The 19,504-nt window shown below is 41.6% G+C and overlaps 1 protein-coding gene across 13 annotated transcripts in view; it reads left to right on the forward strand.

The window, feature by feature from the left end:
• The window catches only part of PDE10A (phosphodiesterase 10A), a 186,784-nt gene that overhangs the window by 25,066 nt on the left and 142,214 nt on the right, over positions 1–19,504 (forward strand). For 9 of the 13 annotated variants that reach the window (XM_083434067.1, XM_083434048.1, XM_083434051.1 and 6 more), the window contains exon 2: positions 12,463–12,531. The exons of the other annotated variants lie outside the window; for them this stretch is intronic. In XM_083434067.1, the coding sequence (XP_083290193.1) occupies positions 12,504–12,531 (28 nt within the window). In that variant the 5' untranslated portion in view covers positions 12,463–12,503. The remainder of the gene's footprint in view (positions 1–12,462; positions 12,532–19,504) is intronic. 13 annotated transcript variants of the gene reach the window in all.

Below are 19,504 nucleotides of genomic sequence, written 5' to 3' on the forward strand. Positions count from 1 at the left end.
CTTAACATGAGTCAAAATAACAGATTTGAGGACCATCTGGGAAACTAGACAACTGTGCTTCAGGCAGCATTTCACCTTGTTTTCAGCAAATGCTGAAGTTTGCCTCTAGCATTATTCTTTTGGACAGCTTGGAAGAGACAACTGCTTTGTGGGTGTGGGAAGCTCAGTGCAACAGTTCTTCGCACCACTGTTCTAGGCTGTTCACTCATTTAGAACAAGCTGCTGAGCTTCTGCAAAACGTTAGGGATGGTATAGGCCCTGTTAAGGACATAAGAAGATAAAAGGAGCCCTGCTGGATCAGGCCAGTGCCCATCTAGTCCATCATCCTGTTCTCACAGTGGTCAACCAGATAACTATGGGAAGACTGCAAGGAGAACCCAAGGGGCACAAGCTGTCCCAAACATTTGTGATTCCCAGAAACTATTATACAGAGACATACTGCATTTGATGGTGGACATTCACATCCGTTGGCAAATCTGTGACTGGAATATGCAACTTCAGGTGAAGAAGTGGGGGGGGGGGTCAAAGATTTGAATGCCCCTTCATACTGAAAAAAATATATTATTGCATAGAATATTAGTATATATGGGAGAAAGGCTGTTTTCTATATGCACATCTTGTTTTTTGTTTATTTGGAACAGCATTGAAGAATATGAGCCCCACCTCCAGTGTGAAGTGATATACAAGTTTTCCACTTTATGTACCGTTTCGTTAGAACTCTGCAGAAGATTCCATCAGAATACACTATTTCTTATTCTGTTCAGTTCTTTACTCAGCTTTGCTTAGCCCATGGAGGGACCTTTCTTTGGGGGGGGGGGGAGGTTTGCTGCCTACGGATGGGCTTTTTGCAAATGGGGTGTGGGGAGGAAAGAGAAGAAGCACCAGAGTTTATGTGCCTCCTGTCCACTTTGCTGCCCTAGTGAAATAGGCAACAGGCTGTTGACCTGGCCATAGAGGAGCATTTGGAAAGTGTGGGGTGGTGGTGGTGGTGGAAGAAGACGTGTCAGGATTAGCTAATTTGTTGCTGTATTTGTTTTGCTGCCTACCAGTCATGTCAAACAACTACTTAAGAAGCTTTTGCATGTGTGAGAGTGGGTTTGGGGGGAAGCGCAGCTGTTTGCTTTGCTGCCTTCCAGGCATGTGGAGCAGTTGGCAGGCAGCTACTTGAGGTACTTTGCGAATATGTATGCACATTGGCCTGCTTTTTAGAAATGTGGGAATTGGAGGAAGAAGCAGATACTCTAGTTGGGCCTCATATTGGGGCAGGGACAAGACAACAATCCTTTCTTGTTCCTGCTGCCTGCTCCACAGCAGGAATTTCTCCAAAGTTGTTGTTTTGTTTTGTTTGTGTGGGGCAGCCCAGTTCAGAGGCATCATTACAATCATTATCTTTTTCCTGCTGCCTTCCCCACATCAGGCTTGAGGGTTTTCTCCCAAGTTGTTGGGGTATTGGGGAGCAGATTGCAGAAGCATAATCCTCATCATTACTACATCATTACTATTACCAATGATAATATGGAGGGGAAATCATCATTATTTTTACAATTTTATATTCCTGTCTCTTTTCATTTTCTGTTCTTTTGGAGGTGGTGGCCATTTTGTGTTAGGGCACTACAGTATTTCTTTAAATAGTATGAAAAGTGGTGTATTAAGAAGGGTGTGAGCTGAAGCCTGCAGCCCTGTTTTATTGCCTAAGTGTTTCCGTGGTTTCTTATTTTCTTCTTCTTTAAAATATCCATCACAAATATTGTTGGCCTCTTTCAATACAGCTCTTGTATAAAGCTTGACTATAACTAATCTTCTGTATTAGCACTGTCTGAATCCCAGTTCTGAGAATTTTCTCCCTCTCTGTGTAGGATTCTAAATATCATGGAATGTGACTCTAAGCAAGAAAGCCTGTATGCACACAGAAGGAAAATGCACAGGTGTGTGGACACAAATGATAATTCCATACCATTGGGCAGTTCTAAGTCTTCTTTTAAAAGAGCCCTGCCCCACAAACCATATTCTAAACATGCTTTTTGCACAACAATTTACAGAACAATCTTAACCATATCTACTCAGAAGTGAATTCTGTTACATTCAGTGAGGCTTACTCCCAAATCAGTGAGATTAGGATTGCAGCCTAAATATCTGAGAATCAGAGGAGTTTCCACTGTGCAGATTTCTTCCATTCATTCTGTGTGCTTTGTTCACAGACTTGCTCTCATGCAAATCATTTTTATTTTTTTGTCTGAAGCAAGCCAGGAAGCAGCTTTTAGTTGTTGAATGGGTTTGCCAGTGTGCCTTATTTTGTTTTCGTGTGTTGACTCATTGTTTTTAATTTTGATTATGGGTTGGGGCCTCCAAAGCTTCTCTGGATCTCTGAGAGGCCCTGGAGCATGTGCAGAATGTATGTGAGCATGTGCAGAAACTAGCCTGCTGTACAATGAAAACATTTGCATGTCATAGAATCACAGAATTGTAGAGTTGGATGGGAGCCAGTGGGTCATCTAGTCCAGCCCCCTGCAATGCAGGAATAACAGCTAAATATTCATTTGTGGTGATGCACACTTTGGTTTCTGGCCCCAACTGCTAGAACCATGTGGCTCCCAGAAGCTTGCCTAGATGGGAATGGAGCACTCAGCCTGACAGTGGATCCACACCCCTGTCATAGGGTGTATGAAAGGAGATCACACAGCCCCCAAAATAGACCCATCAGCTTTTGAGACTCTTGAACTAACTTGTGAGAGGAATTCCATTTTCAGGGGCAAAGGAATTCCCCTTGAAATAGCTTCAGTAGGTAAGCTAGCATTGCAAGCCTAGTCTGATCAGACTCCCCTCATTTCTGTAGGAACTCATGAACTTTGAGGAGTTAAACATTTGCTGTAAGAGGGTGCTGCACAACCTTTTTCAACAAATCCCTTTTTTAATAGCAGTTTCCTCTTAGTTCGATCCTTCCTACAGTCACAGTGATCTCTCTTTCAAATAGTCACCTGCAAATGGATTCTACTGCAACGTTAGTGGGCTGTGCTGTTTCTGCAGACTGACTACTGTGAAGGCCAATGAGAAATGAGAGAACAGGGACACTAAGAAAGAAAGAAAAGCCCAACAAACAACAACCAGCACAGGTTGCTGAGCAACAGTATGACATCAGCATGCTTGGTCTATTTTTGTAGCACAAAGGTTGAAGAAGACTGCAAAAATCATTTCTTTCTTAGATTGCTGAGTGAAACCAAGAGAATGACCATCTTCTGAAGGAGAGACACTTACAAGGATGACATCCCAGAATAAATCCTGACTTGCCCAGTCCTGCACATTTTCTTCAAAAGTTTTGTTCTTAATCTTGAAAGAAAAATGCAAGACTGAGTTTCTCTCAAGTGTGTGCGTGTGTTTCTCTCGTGTGTCTCTGTGTGTGCCTGTTTTATCTGGTGGAGGTAATTCCAGACATATTGAAATCTCAAGTTGCTGGTCAAATGCCCCTGAAAATTTAGCCCCTCTTTTCTTGTGTTCGTCCGTTTCTCTTGGCTTCTCACTCCATATAGCATCACATAATGAAATTAAGTTTAGAAAAGAGAGCCAATAGGTTTCCTAAAAGAACTCTCCCTGCTCATTTCCCCCCCATCTTTACCTCTAGTCTATTGGAAAAGTCATGAAATTTCTGGCTGGTTCAGCCACTCCTTACAAGTCAGTCGGGCATCATTTAAAGCAGGGATGGGAACTCGTGGCCCTCTCTGGACATTGTTGGACTCCATCTCCCATCAGTCCTGATAAATGGGCCAAGTGCAAACCCAAAGTTTATAAACAACAAAAAGAAAATGTTCCCCAGCTCCCTTTGTGATAACATATATATTTGTCACATTGTGTATTGGATACCTACTCTTAAAAGCATTTTGGGGGTTGGGGGAAGCCAGGCATTCCCGAGCCTTGCTTCAGAAATGGCACTTTTTATCAAAAAGAGTGCAGCAAAGGTGCCTGACGGATGTCAATAGGCAGAGAGTAATTTTGCCATGCTTTCTAATTGGTGCCAGAATACCTTTCATTTCTGCACTATGCAAGGAACTGTTGCAATATGTGATCAGCGGTCTACTTCCTATGTTCTTAAATCTATACTGTTCTCATATTTGATGTCCTTTGTTTATATTTGGGTAAATATCTTACATTGCCTCTCCTGTCAGGCATTGCCTCACTCCTCCTACTTAGAGGATGCAAGCTTAAATAAGCTGCTTTTGCAGTGGATCCACTCATCCAGCTTTATGGAAGTTACTCCTTTTGATTTAAATCTGAATTTATAAAGGTGTTCGCCTTGTCCACCTCATTAATCTCTTCTGCTATTTTTTTTCTTTTTTTTGGGGGGGGGGAGGTTAGAATATGAGGAAGGCACTGTGCCAGCTATTTCGCATAGCAACACTCCCCTTTCCCCTCTTTTATGCATAGCATCAACATGTTTGGTCTGGTTTGTGGGTATGAAGTGTGTTCGCACTTATTCAGCGCTGTAAAAAAATTAAAATTCCCGAAGCCACAATTTTGAGAAAGGAAGCGTGTATAAATGAGGATTTTGCACAGATTAGTTCCAGGATCACAAGACACAAGTTGCAATGAAACAAATGCCGCAAGAGGCTGACTGGTCTAGAATACTCGAAAAAGAGGTAGCTTGGCTGTTTGGGTGCTCAAGCATCTTTAATCTACCTGTAAGCATTTACTGCCACCTTGCGGTAGACAGAGCAACAGATGCTCAGTTTTGCTAATCTGAATGTTTTATCCATAGCAAAAATGGAGCAAATAGTCTGCTGTTCATGTATTAACTATTGATGGGCAACTTCAAGGCCAGTACTCTCTCCTCTTATGATTATTTAAATTGGACTTGGACCAAGCAGCCCTTCAAATAGAAGATGTTGGCATTTGAGTTGAATGCCAGTAGAAGCGGAACTGAAACAGAAGAGCTGTTAGAGGAGCACACATTCCCTGGGTACCATCACCCTGAGACTCTGTGTTTAAGAAAACAAAGTGAATATTTATCATTGGAAATGCATGTTGATTTTGATTTACTCTACTTTTTTTTTTTAGGGGGAGCCTAGCATCAGTCAGTTACATGGGTGACCATGCAGAGGTTCTTGTATGCAGTTAAATGCATATACTACTGCCATTGTGTGCAGTGATCTATGGACTAGAGTGCTAATCCTCATTCTGGCATGAGAGAAGGAATGGAAAATAATTCCCTGACCACCGCCTACACAGCCTTATACAAAGGGAATATAATAAGAACAAAATCAGGGCTGTAACCAGCATTTCTCACCAGGTGGGGGCTGACACATTTTCACATGGGAAACCAGCAAATCATCCTCCCACCTCCACAGCATTAATTACCATTAAAAGAAATAATACATATTGCCATATAAAGAGTAGGCCATTTAGGCCAGAGTCTAACATTTCATAAGCCTGCTAAAGTGAAATGCTGTCACTTTAATGTAGGGCACAGAGCCAAGGAGAGAGTCAGATTTCTTAATAATAGTGTTGAGAAATGTGGTGTCTGATTGATGGTTATGAAAATTCATTCTGTGTCAGTAAAGCAAATCATTGCCACCTTCTTCTTGAACTTGGCAACTGCAGTGTCATGTCAGGCATTTAATAAACCTGAGGCTTCCAGGAAAATTGGAAAGGTGTGTGTGGGTGAATTGTGCAGTATGAATTGTGCAGTAAGTGTAGAGTTGCCATATTTTGAAGAGCAAAAAAGAGAATGCAATAATGACTCTTATTTCAAATACCCCTACTCTATGTAGGCTATAGAACTTGTGATATATTGTTTGGGGGGGGGTGGAGGGAGGAGGAGAAAAGAAGAGGAAAGGAAGTCTTCATCCACCAGTTATGTCTGTGTCTCATCCAAAAAGTACAGCCAGAGACATTTTGGCAAATTTAAAAAATCCTGGACAGAAATTTTACCCCTGAAAAAGAGGATGTGTCTAGGAAAAATAGGACACATGGCAGCCCTAAGTGCATTGCAAAGGCTGGTTTCGAAATGAGCCTCAGCCTTGTTCTCTGTGAGTGTGGTATACTGGTGTACTGGCTGCTGATCTGCCCATGCTGTTGATTGACAGGTGAGTTCCTTCCACACCCCACCTGGATCACACAGCTGGGCCTGAGGAAGAGCAGCCACTAGAAATTGACAAGTGAAACACATCTGGAAGTTAGCAGCCTGCTTATGGGTCCAGCTACTCAATATGCTACAAGTGTGCAGAAGAGGGTGACCGAGATGATCAGAGGTCTGGACACCAAGCCTTATGAGGAACAGTTGAAGGAGTTGGGTATGTTTAGCCTGGAAAAGAGGAGAGTGAAAGCAGATATGATAGCCATCTTCAAATATCTAAAGGGCTGACACACAGAAGATGGAATAAGCTTGTTTTCTCCTGCTCCAATGGGTAGGACCCGAACCAATGGCTTCAAGCTGCAAGAAAGGAGATTCTGACTAAACATACAGAAAAGCTTTCTGACAGTAAGAGTGTTCAACAGTGGAATGGACTCCCTTGGAACATGGTGGGCTCTCAGTTGAGATTCCTGCATTGAAGCAGGTTGGACTAGATGACCCTTGGGGAACCTTCCAACTTTACAATTCTAAGATTCTAAGTGGATAACATGACCCAAGTCCAGTTTAAAGATAAAGAACCATAAGAAAGGAGAGCAGTTGGGGGCTCCTGAAGACAATGACCAGGGCACCTATGTTTCTGCTCAGTCTGTTGTCCAGCTATTAACTAGGGAGAGGGTTGGGTTAGCTTCAGCCCTCCCTCTCCAGTCTCTTCTTATGGTTATTTTTAGATGTACTTGGGCCAGACAACCCTTCAGATAGAGGACCCTCACACAGTCCTTCGAACAGAAGAGCGCCTTCTGTAAAGATGGTCAGCCTACATTTAATGTCTTGTTCCTGGTTTGGTCCTGCATTTGTCTAGAGTAGCAGTGACATACTGGGACTGGAAGAGACATGATGGGGAGGCCTATATGGTAACTTCCAGAATTGTTCAACCATCAGCTATCCTTACATGCAGGTTTCAGGGCTGTGACAGGAGTTTACACTTGCTTGCCTTTTTTTTTTTTACAATGGCAATTCTTCAAGCTGTCCTTTTTGGTTCTAGCCTGAATCATTCTCCGGATGTTGTTCTGCATAGTGCTTGCAGATTTGAAATATTAATAATATTTGAATGCCTGGCCAAACCCATCTTTAAAAAAATAAAAACGGATGTGTTTATAAAATATTTAGTCACAGTGTTATGTTTAGGAGAACACATAGGCAAAGGCTCTGTTGAAATGTAAGCATAGCCTGAGTTATGAGCAACTTCAATAGCTACCACACTGCAGTCTCTAATGAGATGAGCAAGAATGCCATGACTGCTTAAGTTGTTTGGGGGGCATTGTGCACTCTTTGTTTCCTTCTCTTAATTTTAGTCTGTACATAAAAACAGGGAATGTGTTTCTTTATTTACAAGACAAAGACCCCCTTGTTCTTGACTCCCCCCCAAACTCACAGAACGATCCAGGACTTTATGAACAACAACAAAAATTACCACTCCTGCAGAATACTGAAGCAGTGTGTAAACTCTCTAAATAGGAGAGTAGAGCCAGTGTGGTGTAGTGGTTAAAGTGTTGAACTAGGACCTAGAAGACAAGGGTTCAAATTCCCACTCAGCCATGAAGCTCACTGGGTGACCCTGCGCCAGTCACCCTCTCTCAGCCTAACCTGCCTCGCAGGTTTGTGGCTGGGATAAAATGGGAAGGAGAACTAAGTACGCCATCTTGAGCTCCTTGGAGGAAAGTTGGGATATAATTAAGTATATTAAAACAATCTCCAATCAGTTTCTTCATGAAATGCGGAGTTAAGAATAGAACAATTGGTGATTTTAATGCTCTGTTTTTACACTTTGCCATTGAAAATGGTGGAATGAAGAAGATGGGAGGTATAGCCTACCAGTTATAGTCCTGTAATTCCAAAAAGAGAAATCTGCTACAGGTAAAATAATGGTATTTCTATGATCACCCAAAACAAAAGTGAGGATTTTGTTGTACTGAACATTTGCTTCATCTTAGACCCAGAACATGCTAATAATATAGATTCACTATAATGTAATGGCAAGCTTCCAGCAAATAGAAACATACTAGATATGTATTTTCAAAGGAATAAAATTTGGATGCCAAAACATGCTTTGTCTTTGATCTCCGTTGGGAGGAGTAGCTGGCTTAGGAACAGCGAAGGCCTCTGTGCTATACTATATAATCTTTGTTGATGCTAACAAATCCAACAGCAAAGATTCAGAATGTTAATACATAGCCCAGCACCTTGTTGTGAGAGCTGCCAAGAGAAGAAGAAAGAGTCCACTCAGCAAGCAGGCCTTAAAACTAACGTATCGCCTCTCAGCAATCCTGGGGCAACACCTTTCATCAGATGTCACTTCTGAAGGCGGAAAGAGTTTGTGCACCTTGCAGAGGCAAAAGGCTTTTTTTTTTAAAAAAAAAAGAACAGTAGGGTCCCTGTAGAATAACCAGCAATGTGTCATTAACAAGCAGTGCCTGTACGCTTGCGACACCTCTGGCAACTTGCTTCCTTACTCATAAACAGAGAGGTTTCCGCTTATGAAGAAGGCATGCTGTGTATGCTGTACTGCAAAACAATGAAAGTGAAGTAGGAACTTCTGGAACATTATCTTAGAAGGATCATGTTACTATATAGGCTGCCATTCTGCATATATAACAAGGAAGACTAGCACCTGTATTCTTGGATAAGTTTAATCAATGACAGTCCATTTCATCAGATGTATAAACATTACCTGATGGGGATAACTCTTCATGCATCTGATGGATTGGGCTGTAGCCCACAAACGTTTATGCTGAAATAAATTTGCTAGTATTTGAGGTGTCATAACACAGAGATATCTCTATGGAATTCTGCAGATAGATTCCTCCAGACAACCTGTTACGATCGGACCAGTGGCCCATTTTGTCCAGCATCCTGTTGTCATAGTGGCCAACCAGCTGCCTATGGGAAGCTACAAACAGGACCCAAGTACAACATAACTCCCTGCATTTGTGATGCCCGACAACTGGTATTTGGAAGCATCTCTGACTGTGGAGGCAGAGCATAGCCATCACACTTAGCAGCCACTGGCAACCTTATACGCTATGAATTTAGCTAATCCATTTTTGAATCCATCCAAGTTGGTGGCCATCGCTGCCTCCTGTGAGTTCCATCATTGAATTATGTGCTGCATGCAGAAGTATTTTCTTTTAACCATCTGTTAGCACTCACTTCGTTGGATGTCCATGAATTCTAGTGTTACAAGAGAAGCATAAAAAATTTCCTCCATGCCATGCAGGGTTTTATAAATTTTATCTTACTTACATTTCTAAAAAGTCTTCAGTGTTGTAACCTTTCCTCATGGGGAGATTCTCCAACCTGTGATCATTTTTTTATCATCCTGATTCATCTGCACAAAACTTATGCAGAGTTTAGGCTATGTCTCATCTTTAAGGAGCATTCATTCTGAATTTTTTGCAGGGGGGTTCTCTAGCTTGAGCACTCATCCTGAATTCGTTCTGATTTGCTTGCTTAGTAGTTACGTCTCTTCTTGTCAATCATCTGTCACTTTTCAGTGCATTCCCCATCATTTTCCTAGCTGCAAAAGTCTGTGTTTTTTTAATTAAAAAAGTGGATCTGTTGCGCTAGAAAAACAGAGTGCTTTGAACTGCCTACATTCCCAGTATTTGCTTGAATTGAATTGTTGCAAAATACTGGCAGTCTGGAGGCAACTTGCTTCAATCCCACTGAATAATAATAATAATAATCATAATCATAATAATAATAATTTATTATTTATGCCCCACCCATCTGGCTGAGTTTCCCCAGCCACTCTGGGTGGCTTTCAACTGAGTGTTAAAAACAATACAGCATTAAATATTAAAAACTTCCCTGAACAGGGCTACCTTCAGATGTCTTTTAAAGGTAAGATAACTGCTTATTTCCTTCACATCTGAAGGGAGGGCATTCCACAGGGTGGGCGCCACTATCGAGAGGGCCCTCTGTCTGGTTCCCTGTAACCTTGCAATGAGGGAACCACCAGAAGGCTCTCGGCGCTGGATCTCAGTGTCCGGGCTGAACGATGGGGGAGATGCTCCTTCAGGTATACAGGACCAAGAAGTCAACCAAGAGTGAAGGAGTATGCTGGATGGCAGTTCAACTGCTCAACCTCATGCTTTCTAGGCATGGGACAATGAGGAAGTCTGGATGAGCCCACAGCCTAGCATTTTCTTCATAAGCAGATGTCCATGGGAAGCCTACAAGCAGGACATGACCATATAAGAGGAGACTGTAGTCCAAGACTGCAATCCCAAGCACACATACTAGGGAGGATGTCCGATTGAATAGAGTGGGCCTTACTTCCAAGAAAACGTATGTTTAATTGCACTGTGAGTGTGCACTTAGTGCCCACTTTTATCGCTGAAATCTGGTCACCACTGCTTCATTTCTAACTATTCTTCATAGACTTTTTGCATCTTGTCCTAAATTGCCCACCAAGAACAGGCAGTCTGTTGCAACACATGGTCGATTGGAAGACACACATGTTTGTGTAGCCTAGTAGTGAAATAAGCTTTGAAGGAAAAGCAGCCTGGATTAGAGAAGTAGGGGACAGATTTGCTGTTATGCTGGCAATTTAATATTTGGCATAATTTATTGGAGGATGGATTAGAATCTTTTTAATATTTTCATAAATAACTTGCTAAGCCCAAGATTTGTTTGCTCCCAAGTCAACAGCCTAACCCAAAGTCTGGAATTTTAAGTCTGTTGTATAATAATTCTGTACAGAAATCAATGTAGCTTGTTGACTGAAGGTTTTTGATTTAGTTCTTTTTATCCAAGTAGGAACTTCAAAACAGAATTGGCCGGTAATGCATTATTTATGATGTGGTGCTGCAGTGGATAAGCTTTATATCCTCTCGTTTTGTTTCCCAAGTTTATGCAGTTATCTTTATGCTAGCATAGAATGATGTAATTTTAGAGTGGACCATGAGGTCATCTAGTTCATCCCTCTACTAAGTGTAGGGTGTATGGCAGGGATGGGGAACCTTTTGGGGCCAGCAGGCCAGATCTTTATACCCCCACCCCCAGGACTGCCACCCCCATAAGGCAAAGGGGCAGCCACTTCAGGCAGGATCCGCAGCAGTGGCAGACATTGGAATCTCAAATTTCAGCAATAGGAAAGATTTGTCTTGCAAAAGCATTTCAATCTATTATTTATATACCCACAATAATTTTTATTTACTGGTAATGCTGTATATTGATAGGACACAGAAGTTTAAAAGAAGCTATTTTGGCCCACCCACCTCCCACCCACCTGACATCCTACTGACATCACAAAATCAGCAGATGGGTCATCCCACTGGGTGAGGAGATTTCACCTCTCCCATACCCAAGAATCTCCTGAGCAGTCTGCTGATTCTGCAGAGAGGAGGAGGCGTGTTCTTATATCTACTTATTCTGCTCCAGCACCACATCAGTGAGAGAGAGAGTCGGTCAGTGAGTGAGTCGGTCAGTGAGAGAGTCAGTGAGTCAGTCAGTCAGGGAGAGAAAAAGACTGAGTGTTATCTCTGTGTAGATAAGGTCGCTGCAGAAAGCAGCTGTAAGACTCAGTGCAGTCCAGCATCTCCATTTGTTTATAGTTTGTATAGTACAGTAGCTGTTAGTGAATAAAAGAAGATATTCTTCAGCGCTGTCGTCCGAGTGATTTATGCTCTGCTGTACTCTGCTGTACAACGACTGTCTTCTTGTTGGAGTGATTTGCGGTGCTCACAGCTCTGAGTTGTGAGTCCACGGCACTTGGACCTGTTCCTGTGAGGAAGGTGTCTCTGGAAGTGCTATCCAGCTTGCCTAGCCCAGTCGGGGCTGAGGTGGATGAGTCCAGTTGGTGACACTGGCTCAAGGGCGATGCTGACACTGGGGTGGGCAGAGATGTGGCACAAAGCAGGATTGAACTCTCCCTGCATCAGCTGATGCATGGAATGTTCAGTCCTTGCTTTCTGTAACTGCGCCTCTTGCTCTCTATTTCTCTGTAGGCTGTAGTTATATGTTGAAAGAATTTAATAACATTTAAATAAATAAATACTACTATTGCTGCTGCTATTATTACCGACGATGATGGTGTGATTGAAATGTGAGTCCTGCAATTCTTATTAGTATGAACTTGGCACTTGAGACTATATCCCATTCATTAGAAATTTTGTATTTTTTTTTTTTTTTTTTACTGCTGTAAGCTGCCTTGGACAGGCATTGCCTAGAAAGGTGATGTAGAAGTTTTTTTTTTTAAATAAAATGCAAACAGTGAAGGAGAAAAACGTTTGCACCAATGGCTGTCAGAAAAGGGGAAGAATAAACAGTAGAATTTAAATCTAGATTTCCCTTTGCCTAAGAATGTTGTGACCCTTCTCTTTTGTTTGGTATCTTTATAGGAACAAACTCAGAAAGTACTTTTGTGGCACAGAAATGCCTGATGCAGCGCACTCTGCAGCAGTTAACTGGTATAGTATATAATCATTTGCTATTTGGAAATTTAATAAAATAACAGTAATTAGAAGGGTTGAGCCGAATTTATTAGGATCATTTTCTGCAGTGTTAAAAAAGCACTCATGTTTTTCAACAACTTCATTGGCTTTGCTTCCAAAAACGTTTCTTTCATTCTTATTGCCCTTTCTTGCGATCAGTGACATAGTCACATGGCCATATCTGACTATTTTGCAGTGTGACATCATCCTGTTTCTATATGGTGATTGGCTGGTGTCATGCATGTGATCAGTCTGGGAAGCCGAAGGAAGGGATAATCAGAGTTGAGAAACAATGTGTCAAAACAGTGGTGGGAAACAATGGTGCCAAACAGGATACAAAAGATGACTATTTGCCCAAGCAAATTATTTTAAAAACATCCCCAAGCATTTCCCCTATGATCTACTGCTTTTGGCCTGGAGAATATGGAGAATGTTCGGCACAGCCCAAATAATTATCTATATCTTATAAAATAAAATATATCAATAGAAACATGCCAAAATAATTTTGAATTATATTCCTAGCTATTATAAAGGCCCCTTGCCTCATCAAGTTATCTTCTCCATGTAGTGTTAATATGATGTGATTTAAGTTTTATAACTTGACGTTCTTCTCAGCCTGGAATTCTTCAGAGATACTTTCACTAAACTGCTCATTTCCTCCACAGTGATTTTTGTCTTTTTCCTCTTTTGGTGACATTTGTCATTTTAGCTTTATTTTAATTTTGCTGCAATGTATCATTGATGTTCTGTGGGTTGCTGGAGAAGTGAATTGGGGTGGGTTACTATTGCATCTGTTGCAACAGATTTAAAGAGATAGAAAGCAATGCTACTTCCTCTGTTACCTGTATCTTCTACTCAACAGCAGCAAAGAGTTGAGCTGCTAACAGCCTTTGGAAACAGCAATCGAAAGCCCACACTTGCATGCGACACTTCGATAACGCAGGAATGGGGGCACAGCAGATCGTCCATACATTCAATATTCAGGTTAGAAACAGGATGTGTGATGAGGTGGAGCTGTGACAATTAAGAACCAGAAAAGGAGCTAAACCCATCAGTTCAAAACTTGGGGCAATGCTGATGAAAGAAGCATTGCCCTCACTCTCAGGTCTGATAGGTTGCCTAGCCCTGTGATATCCTTATGTGAAGTGTGTGGTTCTCTATCGATTGGAATCACTGGTCCTGAGAAGAAGACCCGGCTTAATGAGAATGGCACTGAAGCAAAAGCCTATCAGGAAATGTGGTGTGTGCATGTGTGTGAGCTCAGTGAATACTGTGGCCCCCGAAGCATTGCATTCACTCCCATATTGGAACAAGTGAACATTGGTGCATCCCTAACATGAATTGCAATCCCAGGAAAGATAGAGGATCTGAAAACTGTTCTGATCAGTATTTTCGATACCCAGATAGTCCACTTCAAGAAGGGTGATATTGCAGCTCAAATCCTTGAGAATTTGGAATTGTCTTATGGATTTGTTAGTGAATGCTCTCACCATGCCTGGGCAAGAGACTTATTTGAATTGAAGCTTGTATTCAGTGGCAGGCTGGGGTAGTGGAGTAGGGCAGAGCAAACCCACATTGATTCCTACAACAGTCTCCTCAGTGTATTTAATGCTTCTTCTGGTCACACACACTTGGGTAGCAAGAGCTGCATATGAAGGTTTTTCTGACTGTTTACATTTGACATTTCTCTCTCTTCTGGCTAGGAAGGTAAAGCTGTCACTGCTACTCCTATGTGCACCAGTGCCTGAATTTTGACATTTTGGTTGGGAATGCTGTGCTTTCTGTGAAGGATTTTAAGAGTCATTTTTGACATGCTCTTTCTGTTGCTTATTTTGGTTTTGACAGCTTTGCTATTGCTCAGCGATGGAAGGGAATGCAAATATAATATTGCACATACACGCACACATGCATGCTTGAAGCAACTGATAAATGGTCCGATGTAAATGCATAGAAATGTAAAACTGCTATTAATAGTTTCAGGTAGGTAGCCGTGTTGGTCTGACGCAGTCGAAATAAATACAAAAAAATAAAAAATTGTCCAGTAGCACCAACTAAATTTGTTCTGGGTATAAGCTTTTGTGTGCATGCACACTTCTTCAGATACTTCTTCAGTGTATCTGAAGAAGTGTGCATGCTATTAATAGTGTGCAGGAAGGATAGTCCTAACAAAAAGGGGGCCTGTTTGTGGTTTAGTGGGTTGAATTTTGGCTTGGAAAGCTTTAAGTGAAACCTCTGCACAACCACACACATGCTGGGTGGCCCATTTCTGTGTCTCGGTTGCTCTCATGTAAAAAGGAATATTCATAAACAGGATGACTGGGATGAACAGGGAGAGATTTTAAACGATTCTCCACATTTAAAGTGCTACAGGAATGGGCATTAATAATAACAGGCCGCATACACTCCACAGAATGTTGTACAATGAGGAGATGCCTTTTATGGATGGCAGAGCACCGCTCTCCTCACTGCTATGGCTCAAGCTACATGCCATGATTTATCAGGACCACCTCTATCTCAGCCAGCTCATTGCTTCTGCACACAGAGTGACTATTATTATAAACAAATGGATCTGCTTGGTAGGTGCACAAGCCAAAGCCACAAATCCCTTCAATGAATAAAAAACCAATGATCTCACTGTGTTTATGACATGGTTGTATAATTATTATGAAGGATTTAAAAAAGTAAATAGGCTCTTTGTGATGTTGTCCATTGCAATCCAGTTGCCCTCCCCATTGCTGTGGTGCACACCATCCCGATCTTCTCTTATTTAATTTTCCTCTGCATGTGTATTTATTTTCACAGCCAGTTAGGGGTCACAGTATGAGTAAGAGGTCAAAAGATTCAATGGACCCGTCTCCCCTTTCGTTTCACACTCTTACTTCCGAATCTCACAATGCAATCTTAATATTGTGTACTCAGAAGAATGTCTCATGGAGTTTAATGGGGCTTACTCTCTGGTAAGTATGTTTAGAATTGCAGCCCAAACAAACGGCAAAGGTAGAGAAGGGGGCATTTGCTTTTGCTTGCATGTGTTTCCTCCACGAGGATATTTTGTGAAGGGTTGAAAGACGTACAGGGTTGAAAAATGGGCATCGTGCAAGAACCAGAGCTGTTCATGAAATTTTCTCACACCACACACATCACTGAATGAAATGTCTTCAGCCAAGTGATTTTGCACAAAGCCATTTTGCTTGATTCAAAATGTACATTGCTGTTTTGCTCGTTGTGTTTACATTGAGAACAAAGAGGGATCTTATAGACTAATCGTGGCAAGGATATGCCTTCATTTGTGCTTTATTATATCTCCTCACAAATACTGTACTTTTTTCTGTGTTTTCTCTAGAAAATAGCATGCTCCAAATGCTATTGTTATTTTGTGCACTAGAGGGCAGCACGACTTCTGTATCTCTGCCTTTGCACTGTTCTCTCTTCCGGACTGAACATCCTTTTGCTTGCGCATCCATTCAGTGGAGTCATGGAAGAATAATATTTGGGAGGCTGGGAAAAATAAGAAAATGCTGTTTTGTTATGAGCGTACCCTGCACACACAGGCAGAAAGGAAAACAACGTGCTACAAATGAGAGGGAATGTGTAATTAGTTTTTCAGGAGCAGGCAGTCACTAGGCTTTCAGTGGAGGAGGAAGCCTAGTCAAGCCAGGGTTGGCTGGCATGTTTCTGGGCCAGTTGTCAGAAAAACACAACGGGCTTTCCCCCCTTAGCATGTAGTTTTGTTTGGGCTGCACAGCATTGGTGAATATAACCAACTAAACAAGCCCACAGAAGTTAGTAGCCTGCAAAAAAGTGTTGTATGTTGTTACATACAATTCTCAGTTAACAGAAATGTATTGAATCCAGACCTCATTCCTGCAACAACAACAACAACAACAACAACAACAACAATAATAATAAAGCCACAGAGCCACAAATGATGCACTGGGGGGCTCTACTTCTAACCCTCCCCCTGGTACCAGAATTATTTCACTCATTCAAGAATAATTATTTCAACAATTGCCAACTCTGGCTTCCTCCCACTCCTTTCTAGTTATGCCTCAATGTAGTTTTGGGTTGTAAAATAAAAAGCAAAGATGTTGGTGCATAAGAAACCCTCCTCCAATCTACAGTTAGACAAAACCTTTATCGTGTCAAGTGTTGCTCTTCATAGAGCAAGATGTGACACAAAAGTGGGGGTGAAGGGACTACACACTACACACACACACACACAAACACACACAGAGTGGTACCTCGGGTTAAGAACTTAATTCGTTCTGGAGGTCGGTTCTTAACCTGAAACTGTTCTTAACCTGAGGTACCACTTTAGCTAACAGGGCACTGCCGCTGCGTGATTTCTGTTCTCATTCTGAAGCAAAGTTCTTAACCCAAGGTACTATTTCTGGGTTAGCGGAGTCTGTAACCTGAAGCGTCTGTAACCCGATGTACCACTGTATATTATTTTAAAAAACTGTTCAATTGTCAAAGGTTTCAGTGTCTGAGGGCTGCTCCCTGTGATGTCCCCAGTTGGGTCGAGCCAAACCAAGGCAGGCCAGCCAGTGGGTGGTCTGAAGACTTTTATTCTTCTCTCACCATGAAAAGCACCCTCCTTTTTCAGTGACTCAGTGATTGCCCAGAGATAATGAAGAGAGAAGGCACCCCCTCATCACTGTGCCCTCCACACACCCAGCACTCAGGAAACAGCATCCATTGTGAATCTCTTTGCAGCTGTGACTGGCTGAAGCTCCAAACACGACTTTTTCTTTCCTCTGTCCTTTTTCTTCATAGCAGCAACATAGTCCCCTCCTTGACAACGCCTTTGAGAACAAATGAAGCTCATTCAGAGTGAGAGCATTTACTTAATTCTGAATTATCCTACTTCCCCCAAGTTAGGTCAGATTGCTAAATCTAATCAGCTGTGTGATTGTGCTGCTGTTACTATCATGACGCTGTGGTTTCAAAACAAAACAAAAATGGTGTTAGAGCAGCAGATTATCTGGAAGGAGGGCACCACTAAAAAGATAAACTTGGGAAGCTCCTAACCTCCCAAGCGCTTCTTTTGGCAAAATTAACTTCAATTATAAGATCTCAATCAAATCAAAAGTTAAGAATGGAGCGGAAGTATTTCGAATATTGTCAAAATATTGTTCTAAAAATGAGATGCTAATAGGCTTAGAATAAAAAAATGTAAGCAATAACAATAAAGAAAGAAGGAAAAATCAGAATGTAACAAAAATAATTTATTATAGAATGCAAGGGAAAAAAGGTAGGAAAAAATTTAAAGTCGAATTGCTGTGGAGGGAAGCAGAGGGTGGGTGGTGGGTTTTTAAATTAAGTGTATAATTAAGTAGCTGTTGTAATTTATATATTATATTTTATGTGACGGAATCATTGGGAATGTTGGTTATTATGTATATATCTTAAGTTTCAATAAAGATCTTTGGGGGGGGGGAATGGAAAAAATAAAAATAAAATAAAAATAAAAAGATAAGCTTGGGAAGCTCCTAACCTCCAAAGCGCTTCTTTGTGCCAAAAATGCACAGTATTTGACTCAATGTAATTTCACTATATAGTCATTAGTACATAGTAGCTAGGAGAAGAAATGCACTTTCCCCAGTGACTGTATCTTGCTGATTGAGTACTGGAAAGATGTGCTGTCCTCACACAACAGAAGCACAATTTGACAGGGAAGATGACTGAACCACCCACTAAAAATTGCAGTTGTGTAGCAATTGTGGTTCAGCAAGATGATTCTTCTCCGGACATAAAAGACAGTTACTTCCTGCAGCTGATTTACATTTATCGTCTTATTTCTGTCTTCTCCGTTTTGAACATAATAATTTTCTTGCAGAGATCATTGCATCCACACAGGAAATCCCAAGTCCGCCATGTACACACCACTATGCGCAAAGAACACACTCGTGTCTCTTTGGCCATGTAAACAAATGCTGAAAAAGACAGACACCTGCTTTAAATAAAACCCTACACAGGTTTGTATAGGAAATTCTTCAGATACGTGGCGCTAGCAAAATCTGCATTTGAATAGCTAAGACATTTCAAAAGTAACTTCTATTGCGTGAGTTCAAGCCATCACAGATCTCTCCCCCACACTGGCAGAGCTGTCAAGCAGGAAAATGTTTGGAGTGCAGAGAAACTGAAATCATCTTCTTCTCCCCCCTCCCCCATAAAACTAATTCAGAATTAGTCAGAAAGCTGTTAAGTGCTAAGAGAAAGACTTGCATGGAAACATAAGCAGCACAGGCAATTTCCCCTGAATAATTCTGGAAAGGAGGTGAAACAAGGAAGATGACTTTTTATGTGTCTGCATCTTTAATCCCTGAAGATCAGAGTTATGAAACTGTGCCCTCCATATGTTCTTGGTCTACAACTCCCATTGTTCCTGACCATGCTATTTGGGGCTGATGGGAATTAAGCCATTATCATATGGAGAGCCATAGGTTCCGAATCCTTGATGTAGAAATCATAAGGAAAGGAATGTTGTAGGGCCATTTTTTAAGCTGTAGAATTTAAGAAAAAAACCTAATTGATCAGACCAAAGTCCGGTCAAGTTTAGTCCAGTCCAGTGTTCTGTTCACATAGTGACTGTGACGTTAACATATGAGAGTGCTGGAGGTGAAATAGTTAAAGAAGTTACCCTATCAGAACCCAGGGGGTGGAGTCAGAGGGACTATAAAACCAGCACTGGGAGGGGCAAAGGGAGGAGTTCGCTGGGAGTTGGTTGGGAGTTGGGTGGTTGGTTGGAGTGGGAATGAATTGGGATAGAGTCTGGGGAGGTTGAGTTAGTGTAGCGAAATAAGCTGAGTCAGGAACAGTTAGGAACTAGGAAGATAAATAAATATCTGAGAGGTGGTTTAGTGAGTGAGAGCAGGTAGCGGAAGTTATAGGACTGGATAGGCACCCCATGTTTGTAATTGACAGATACCATTTATGAAACCACACG

Source organism: Podarcis tiliguerta (assembly GCF_965153285.1).
Source record: "Podarcis tiliguerta genome assembly, chromosome: 3".
In the NCBI taxonomy this organism is placed as follows: Eukaryota; Metazoa; Chordata; class Lepidosauria; order Squamata; family Lacertidae; genus Podarcis; species Podarcis tiliguerta.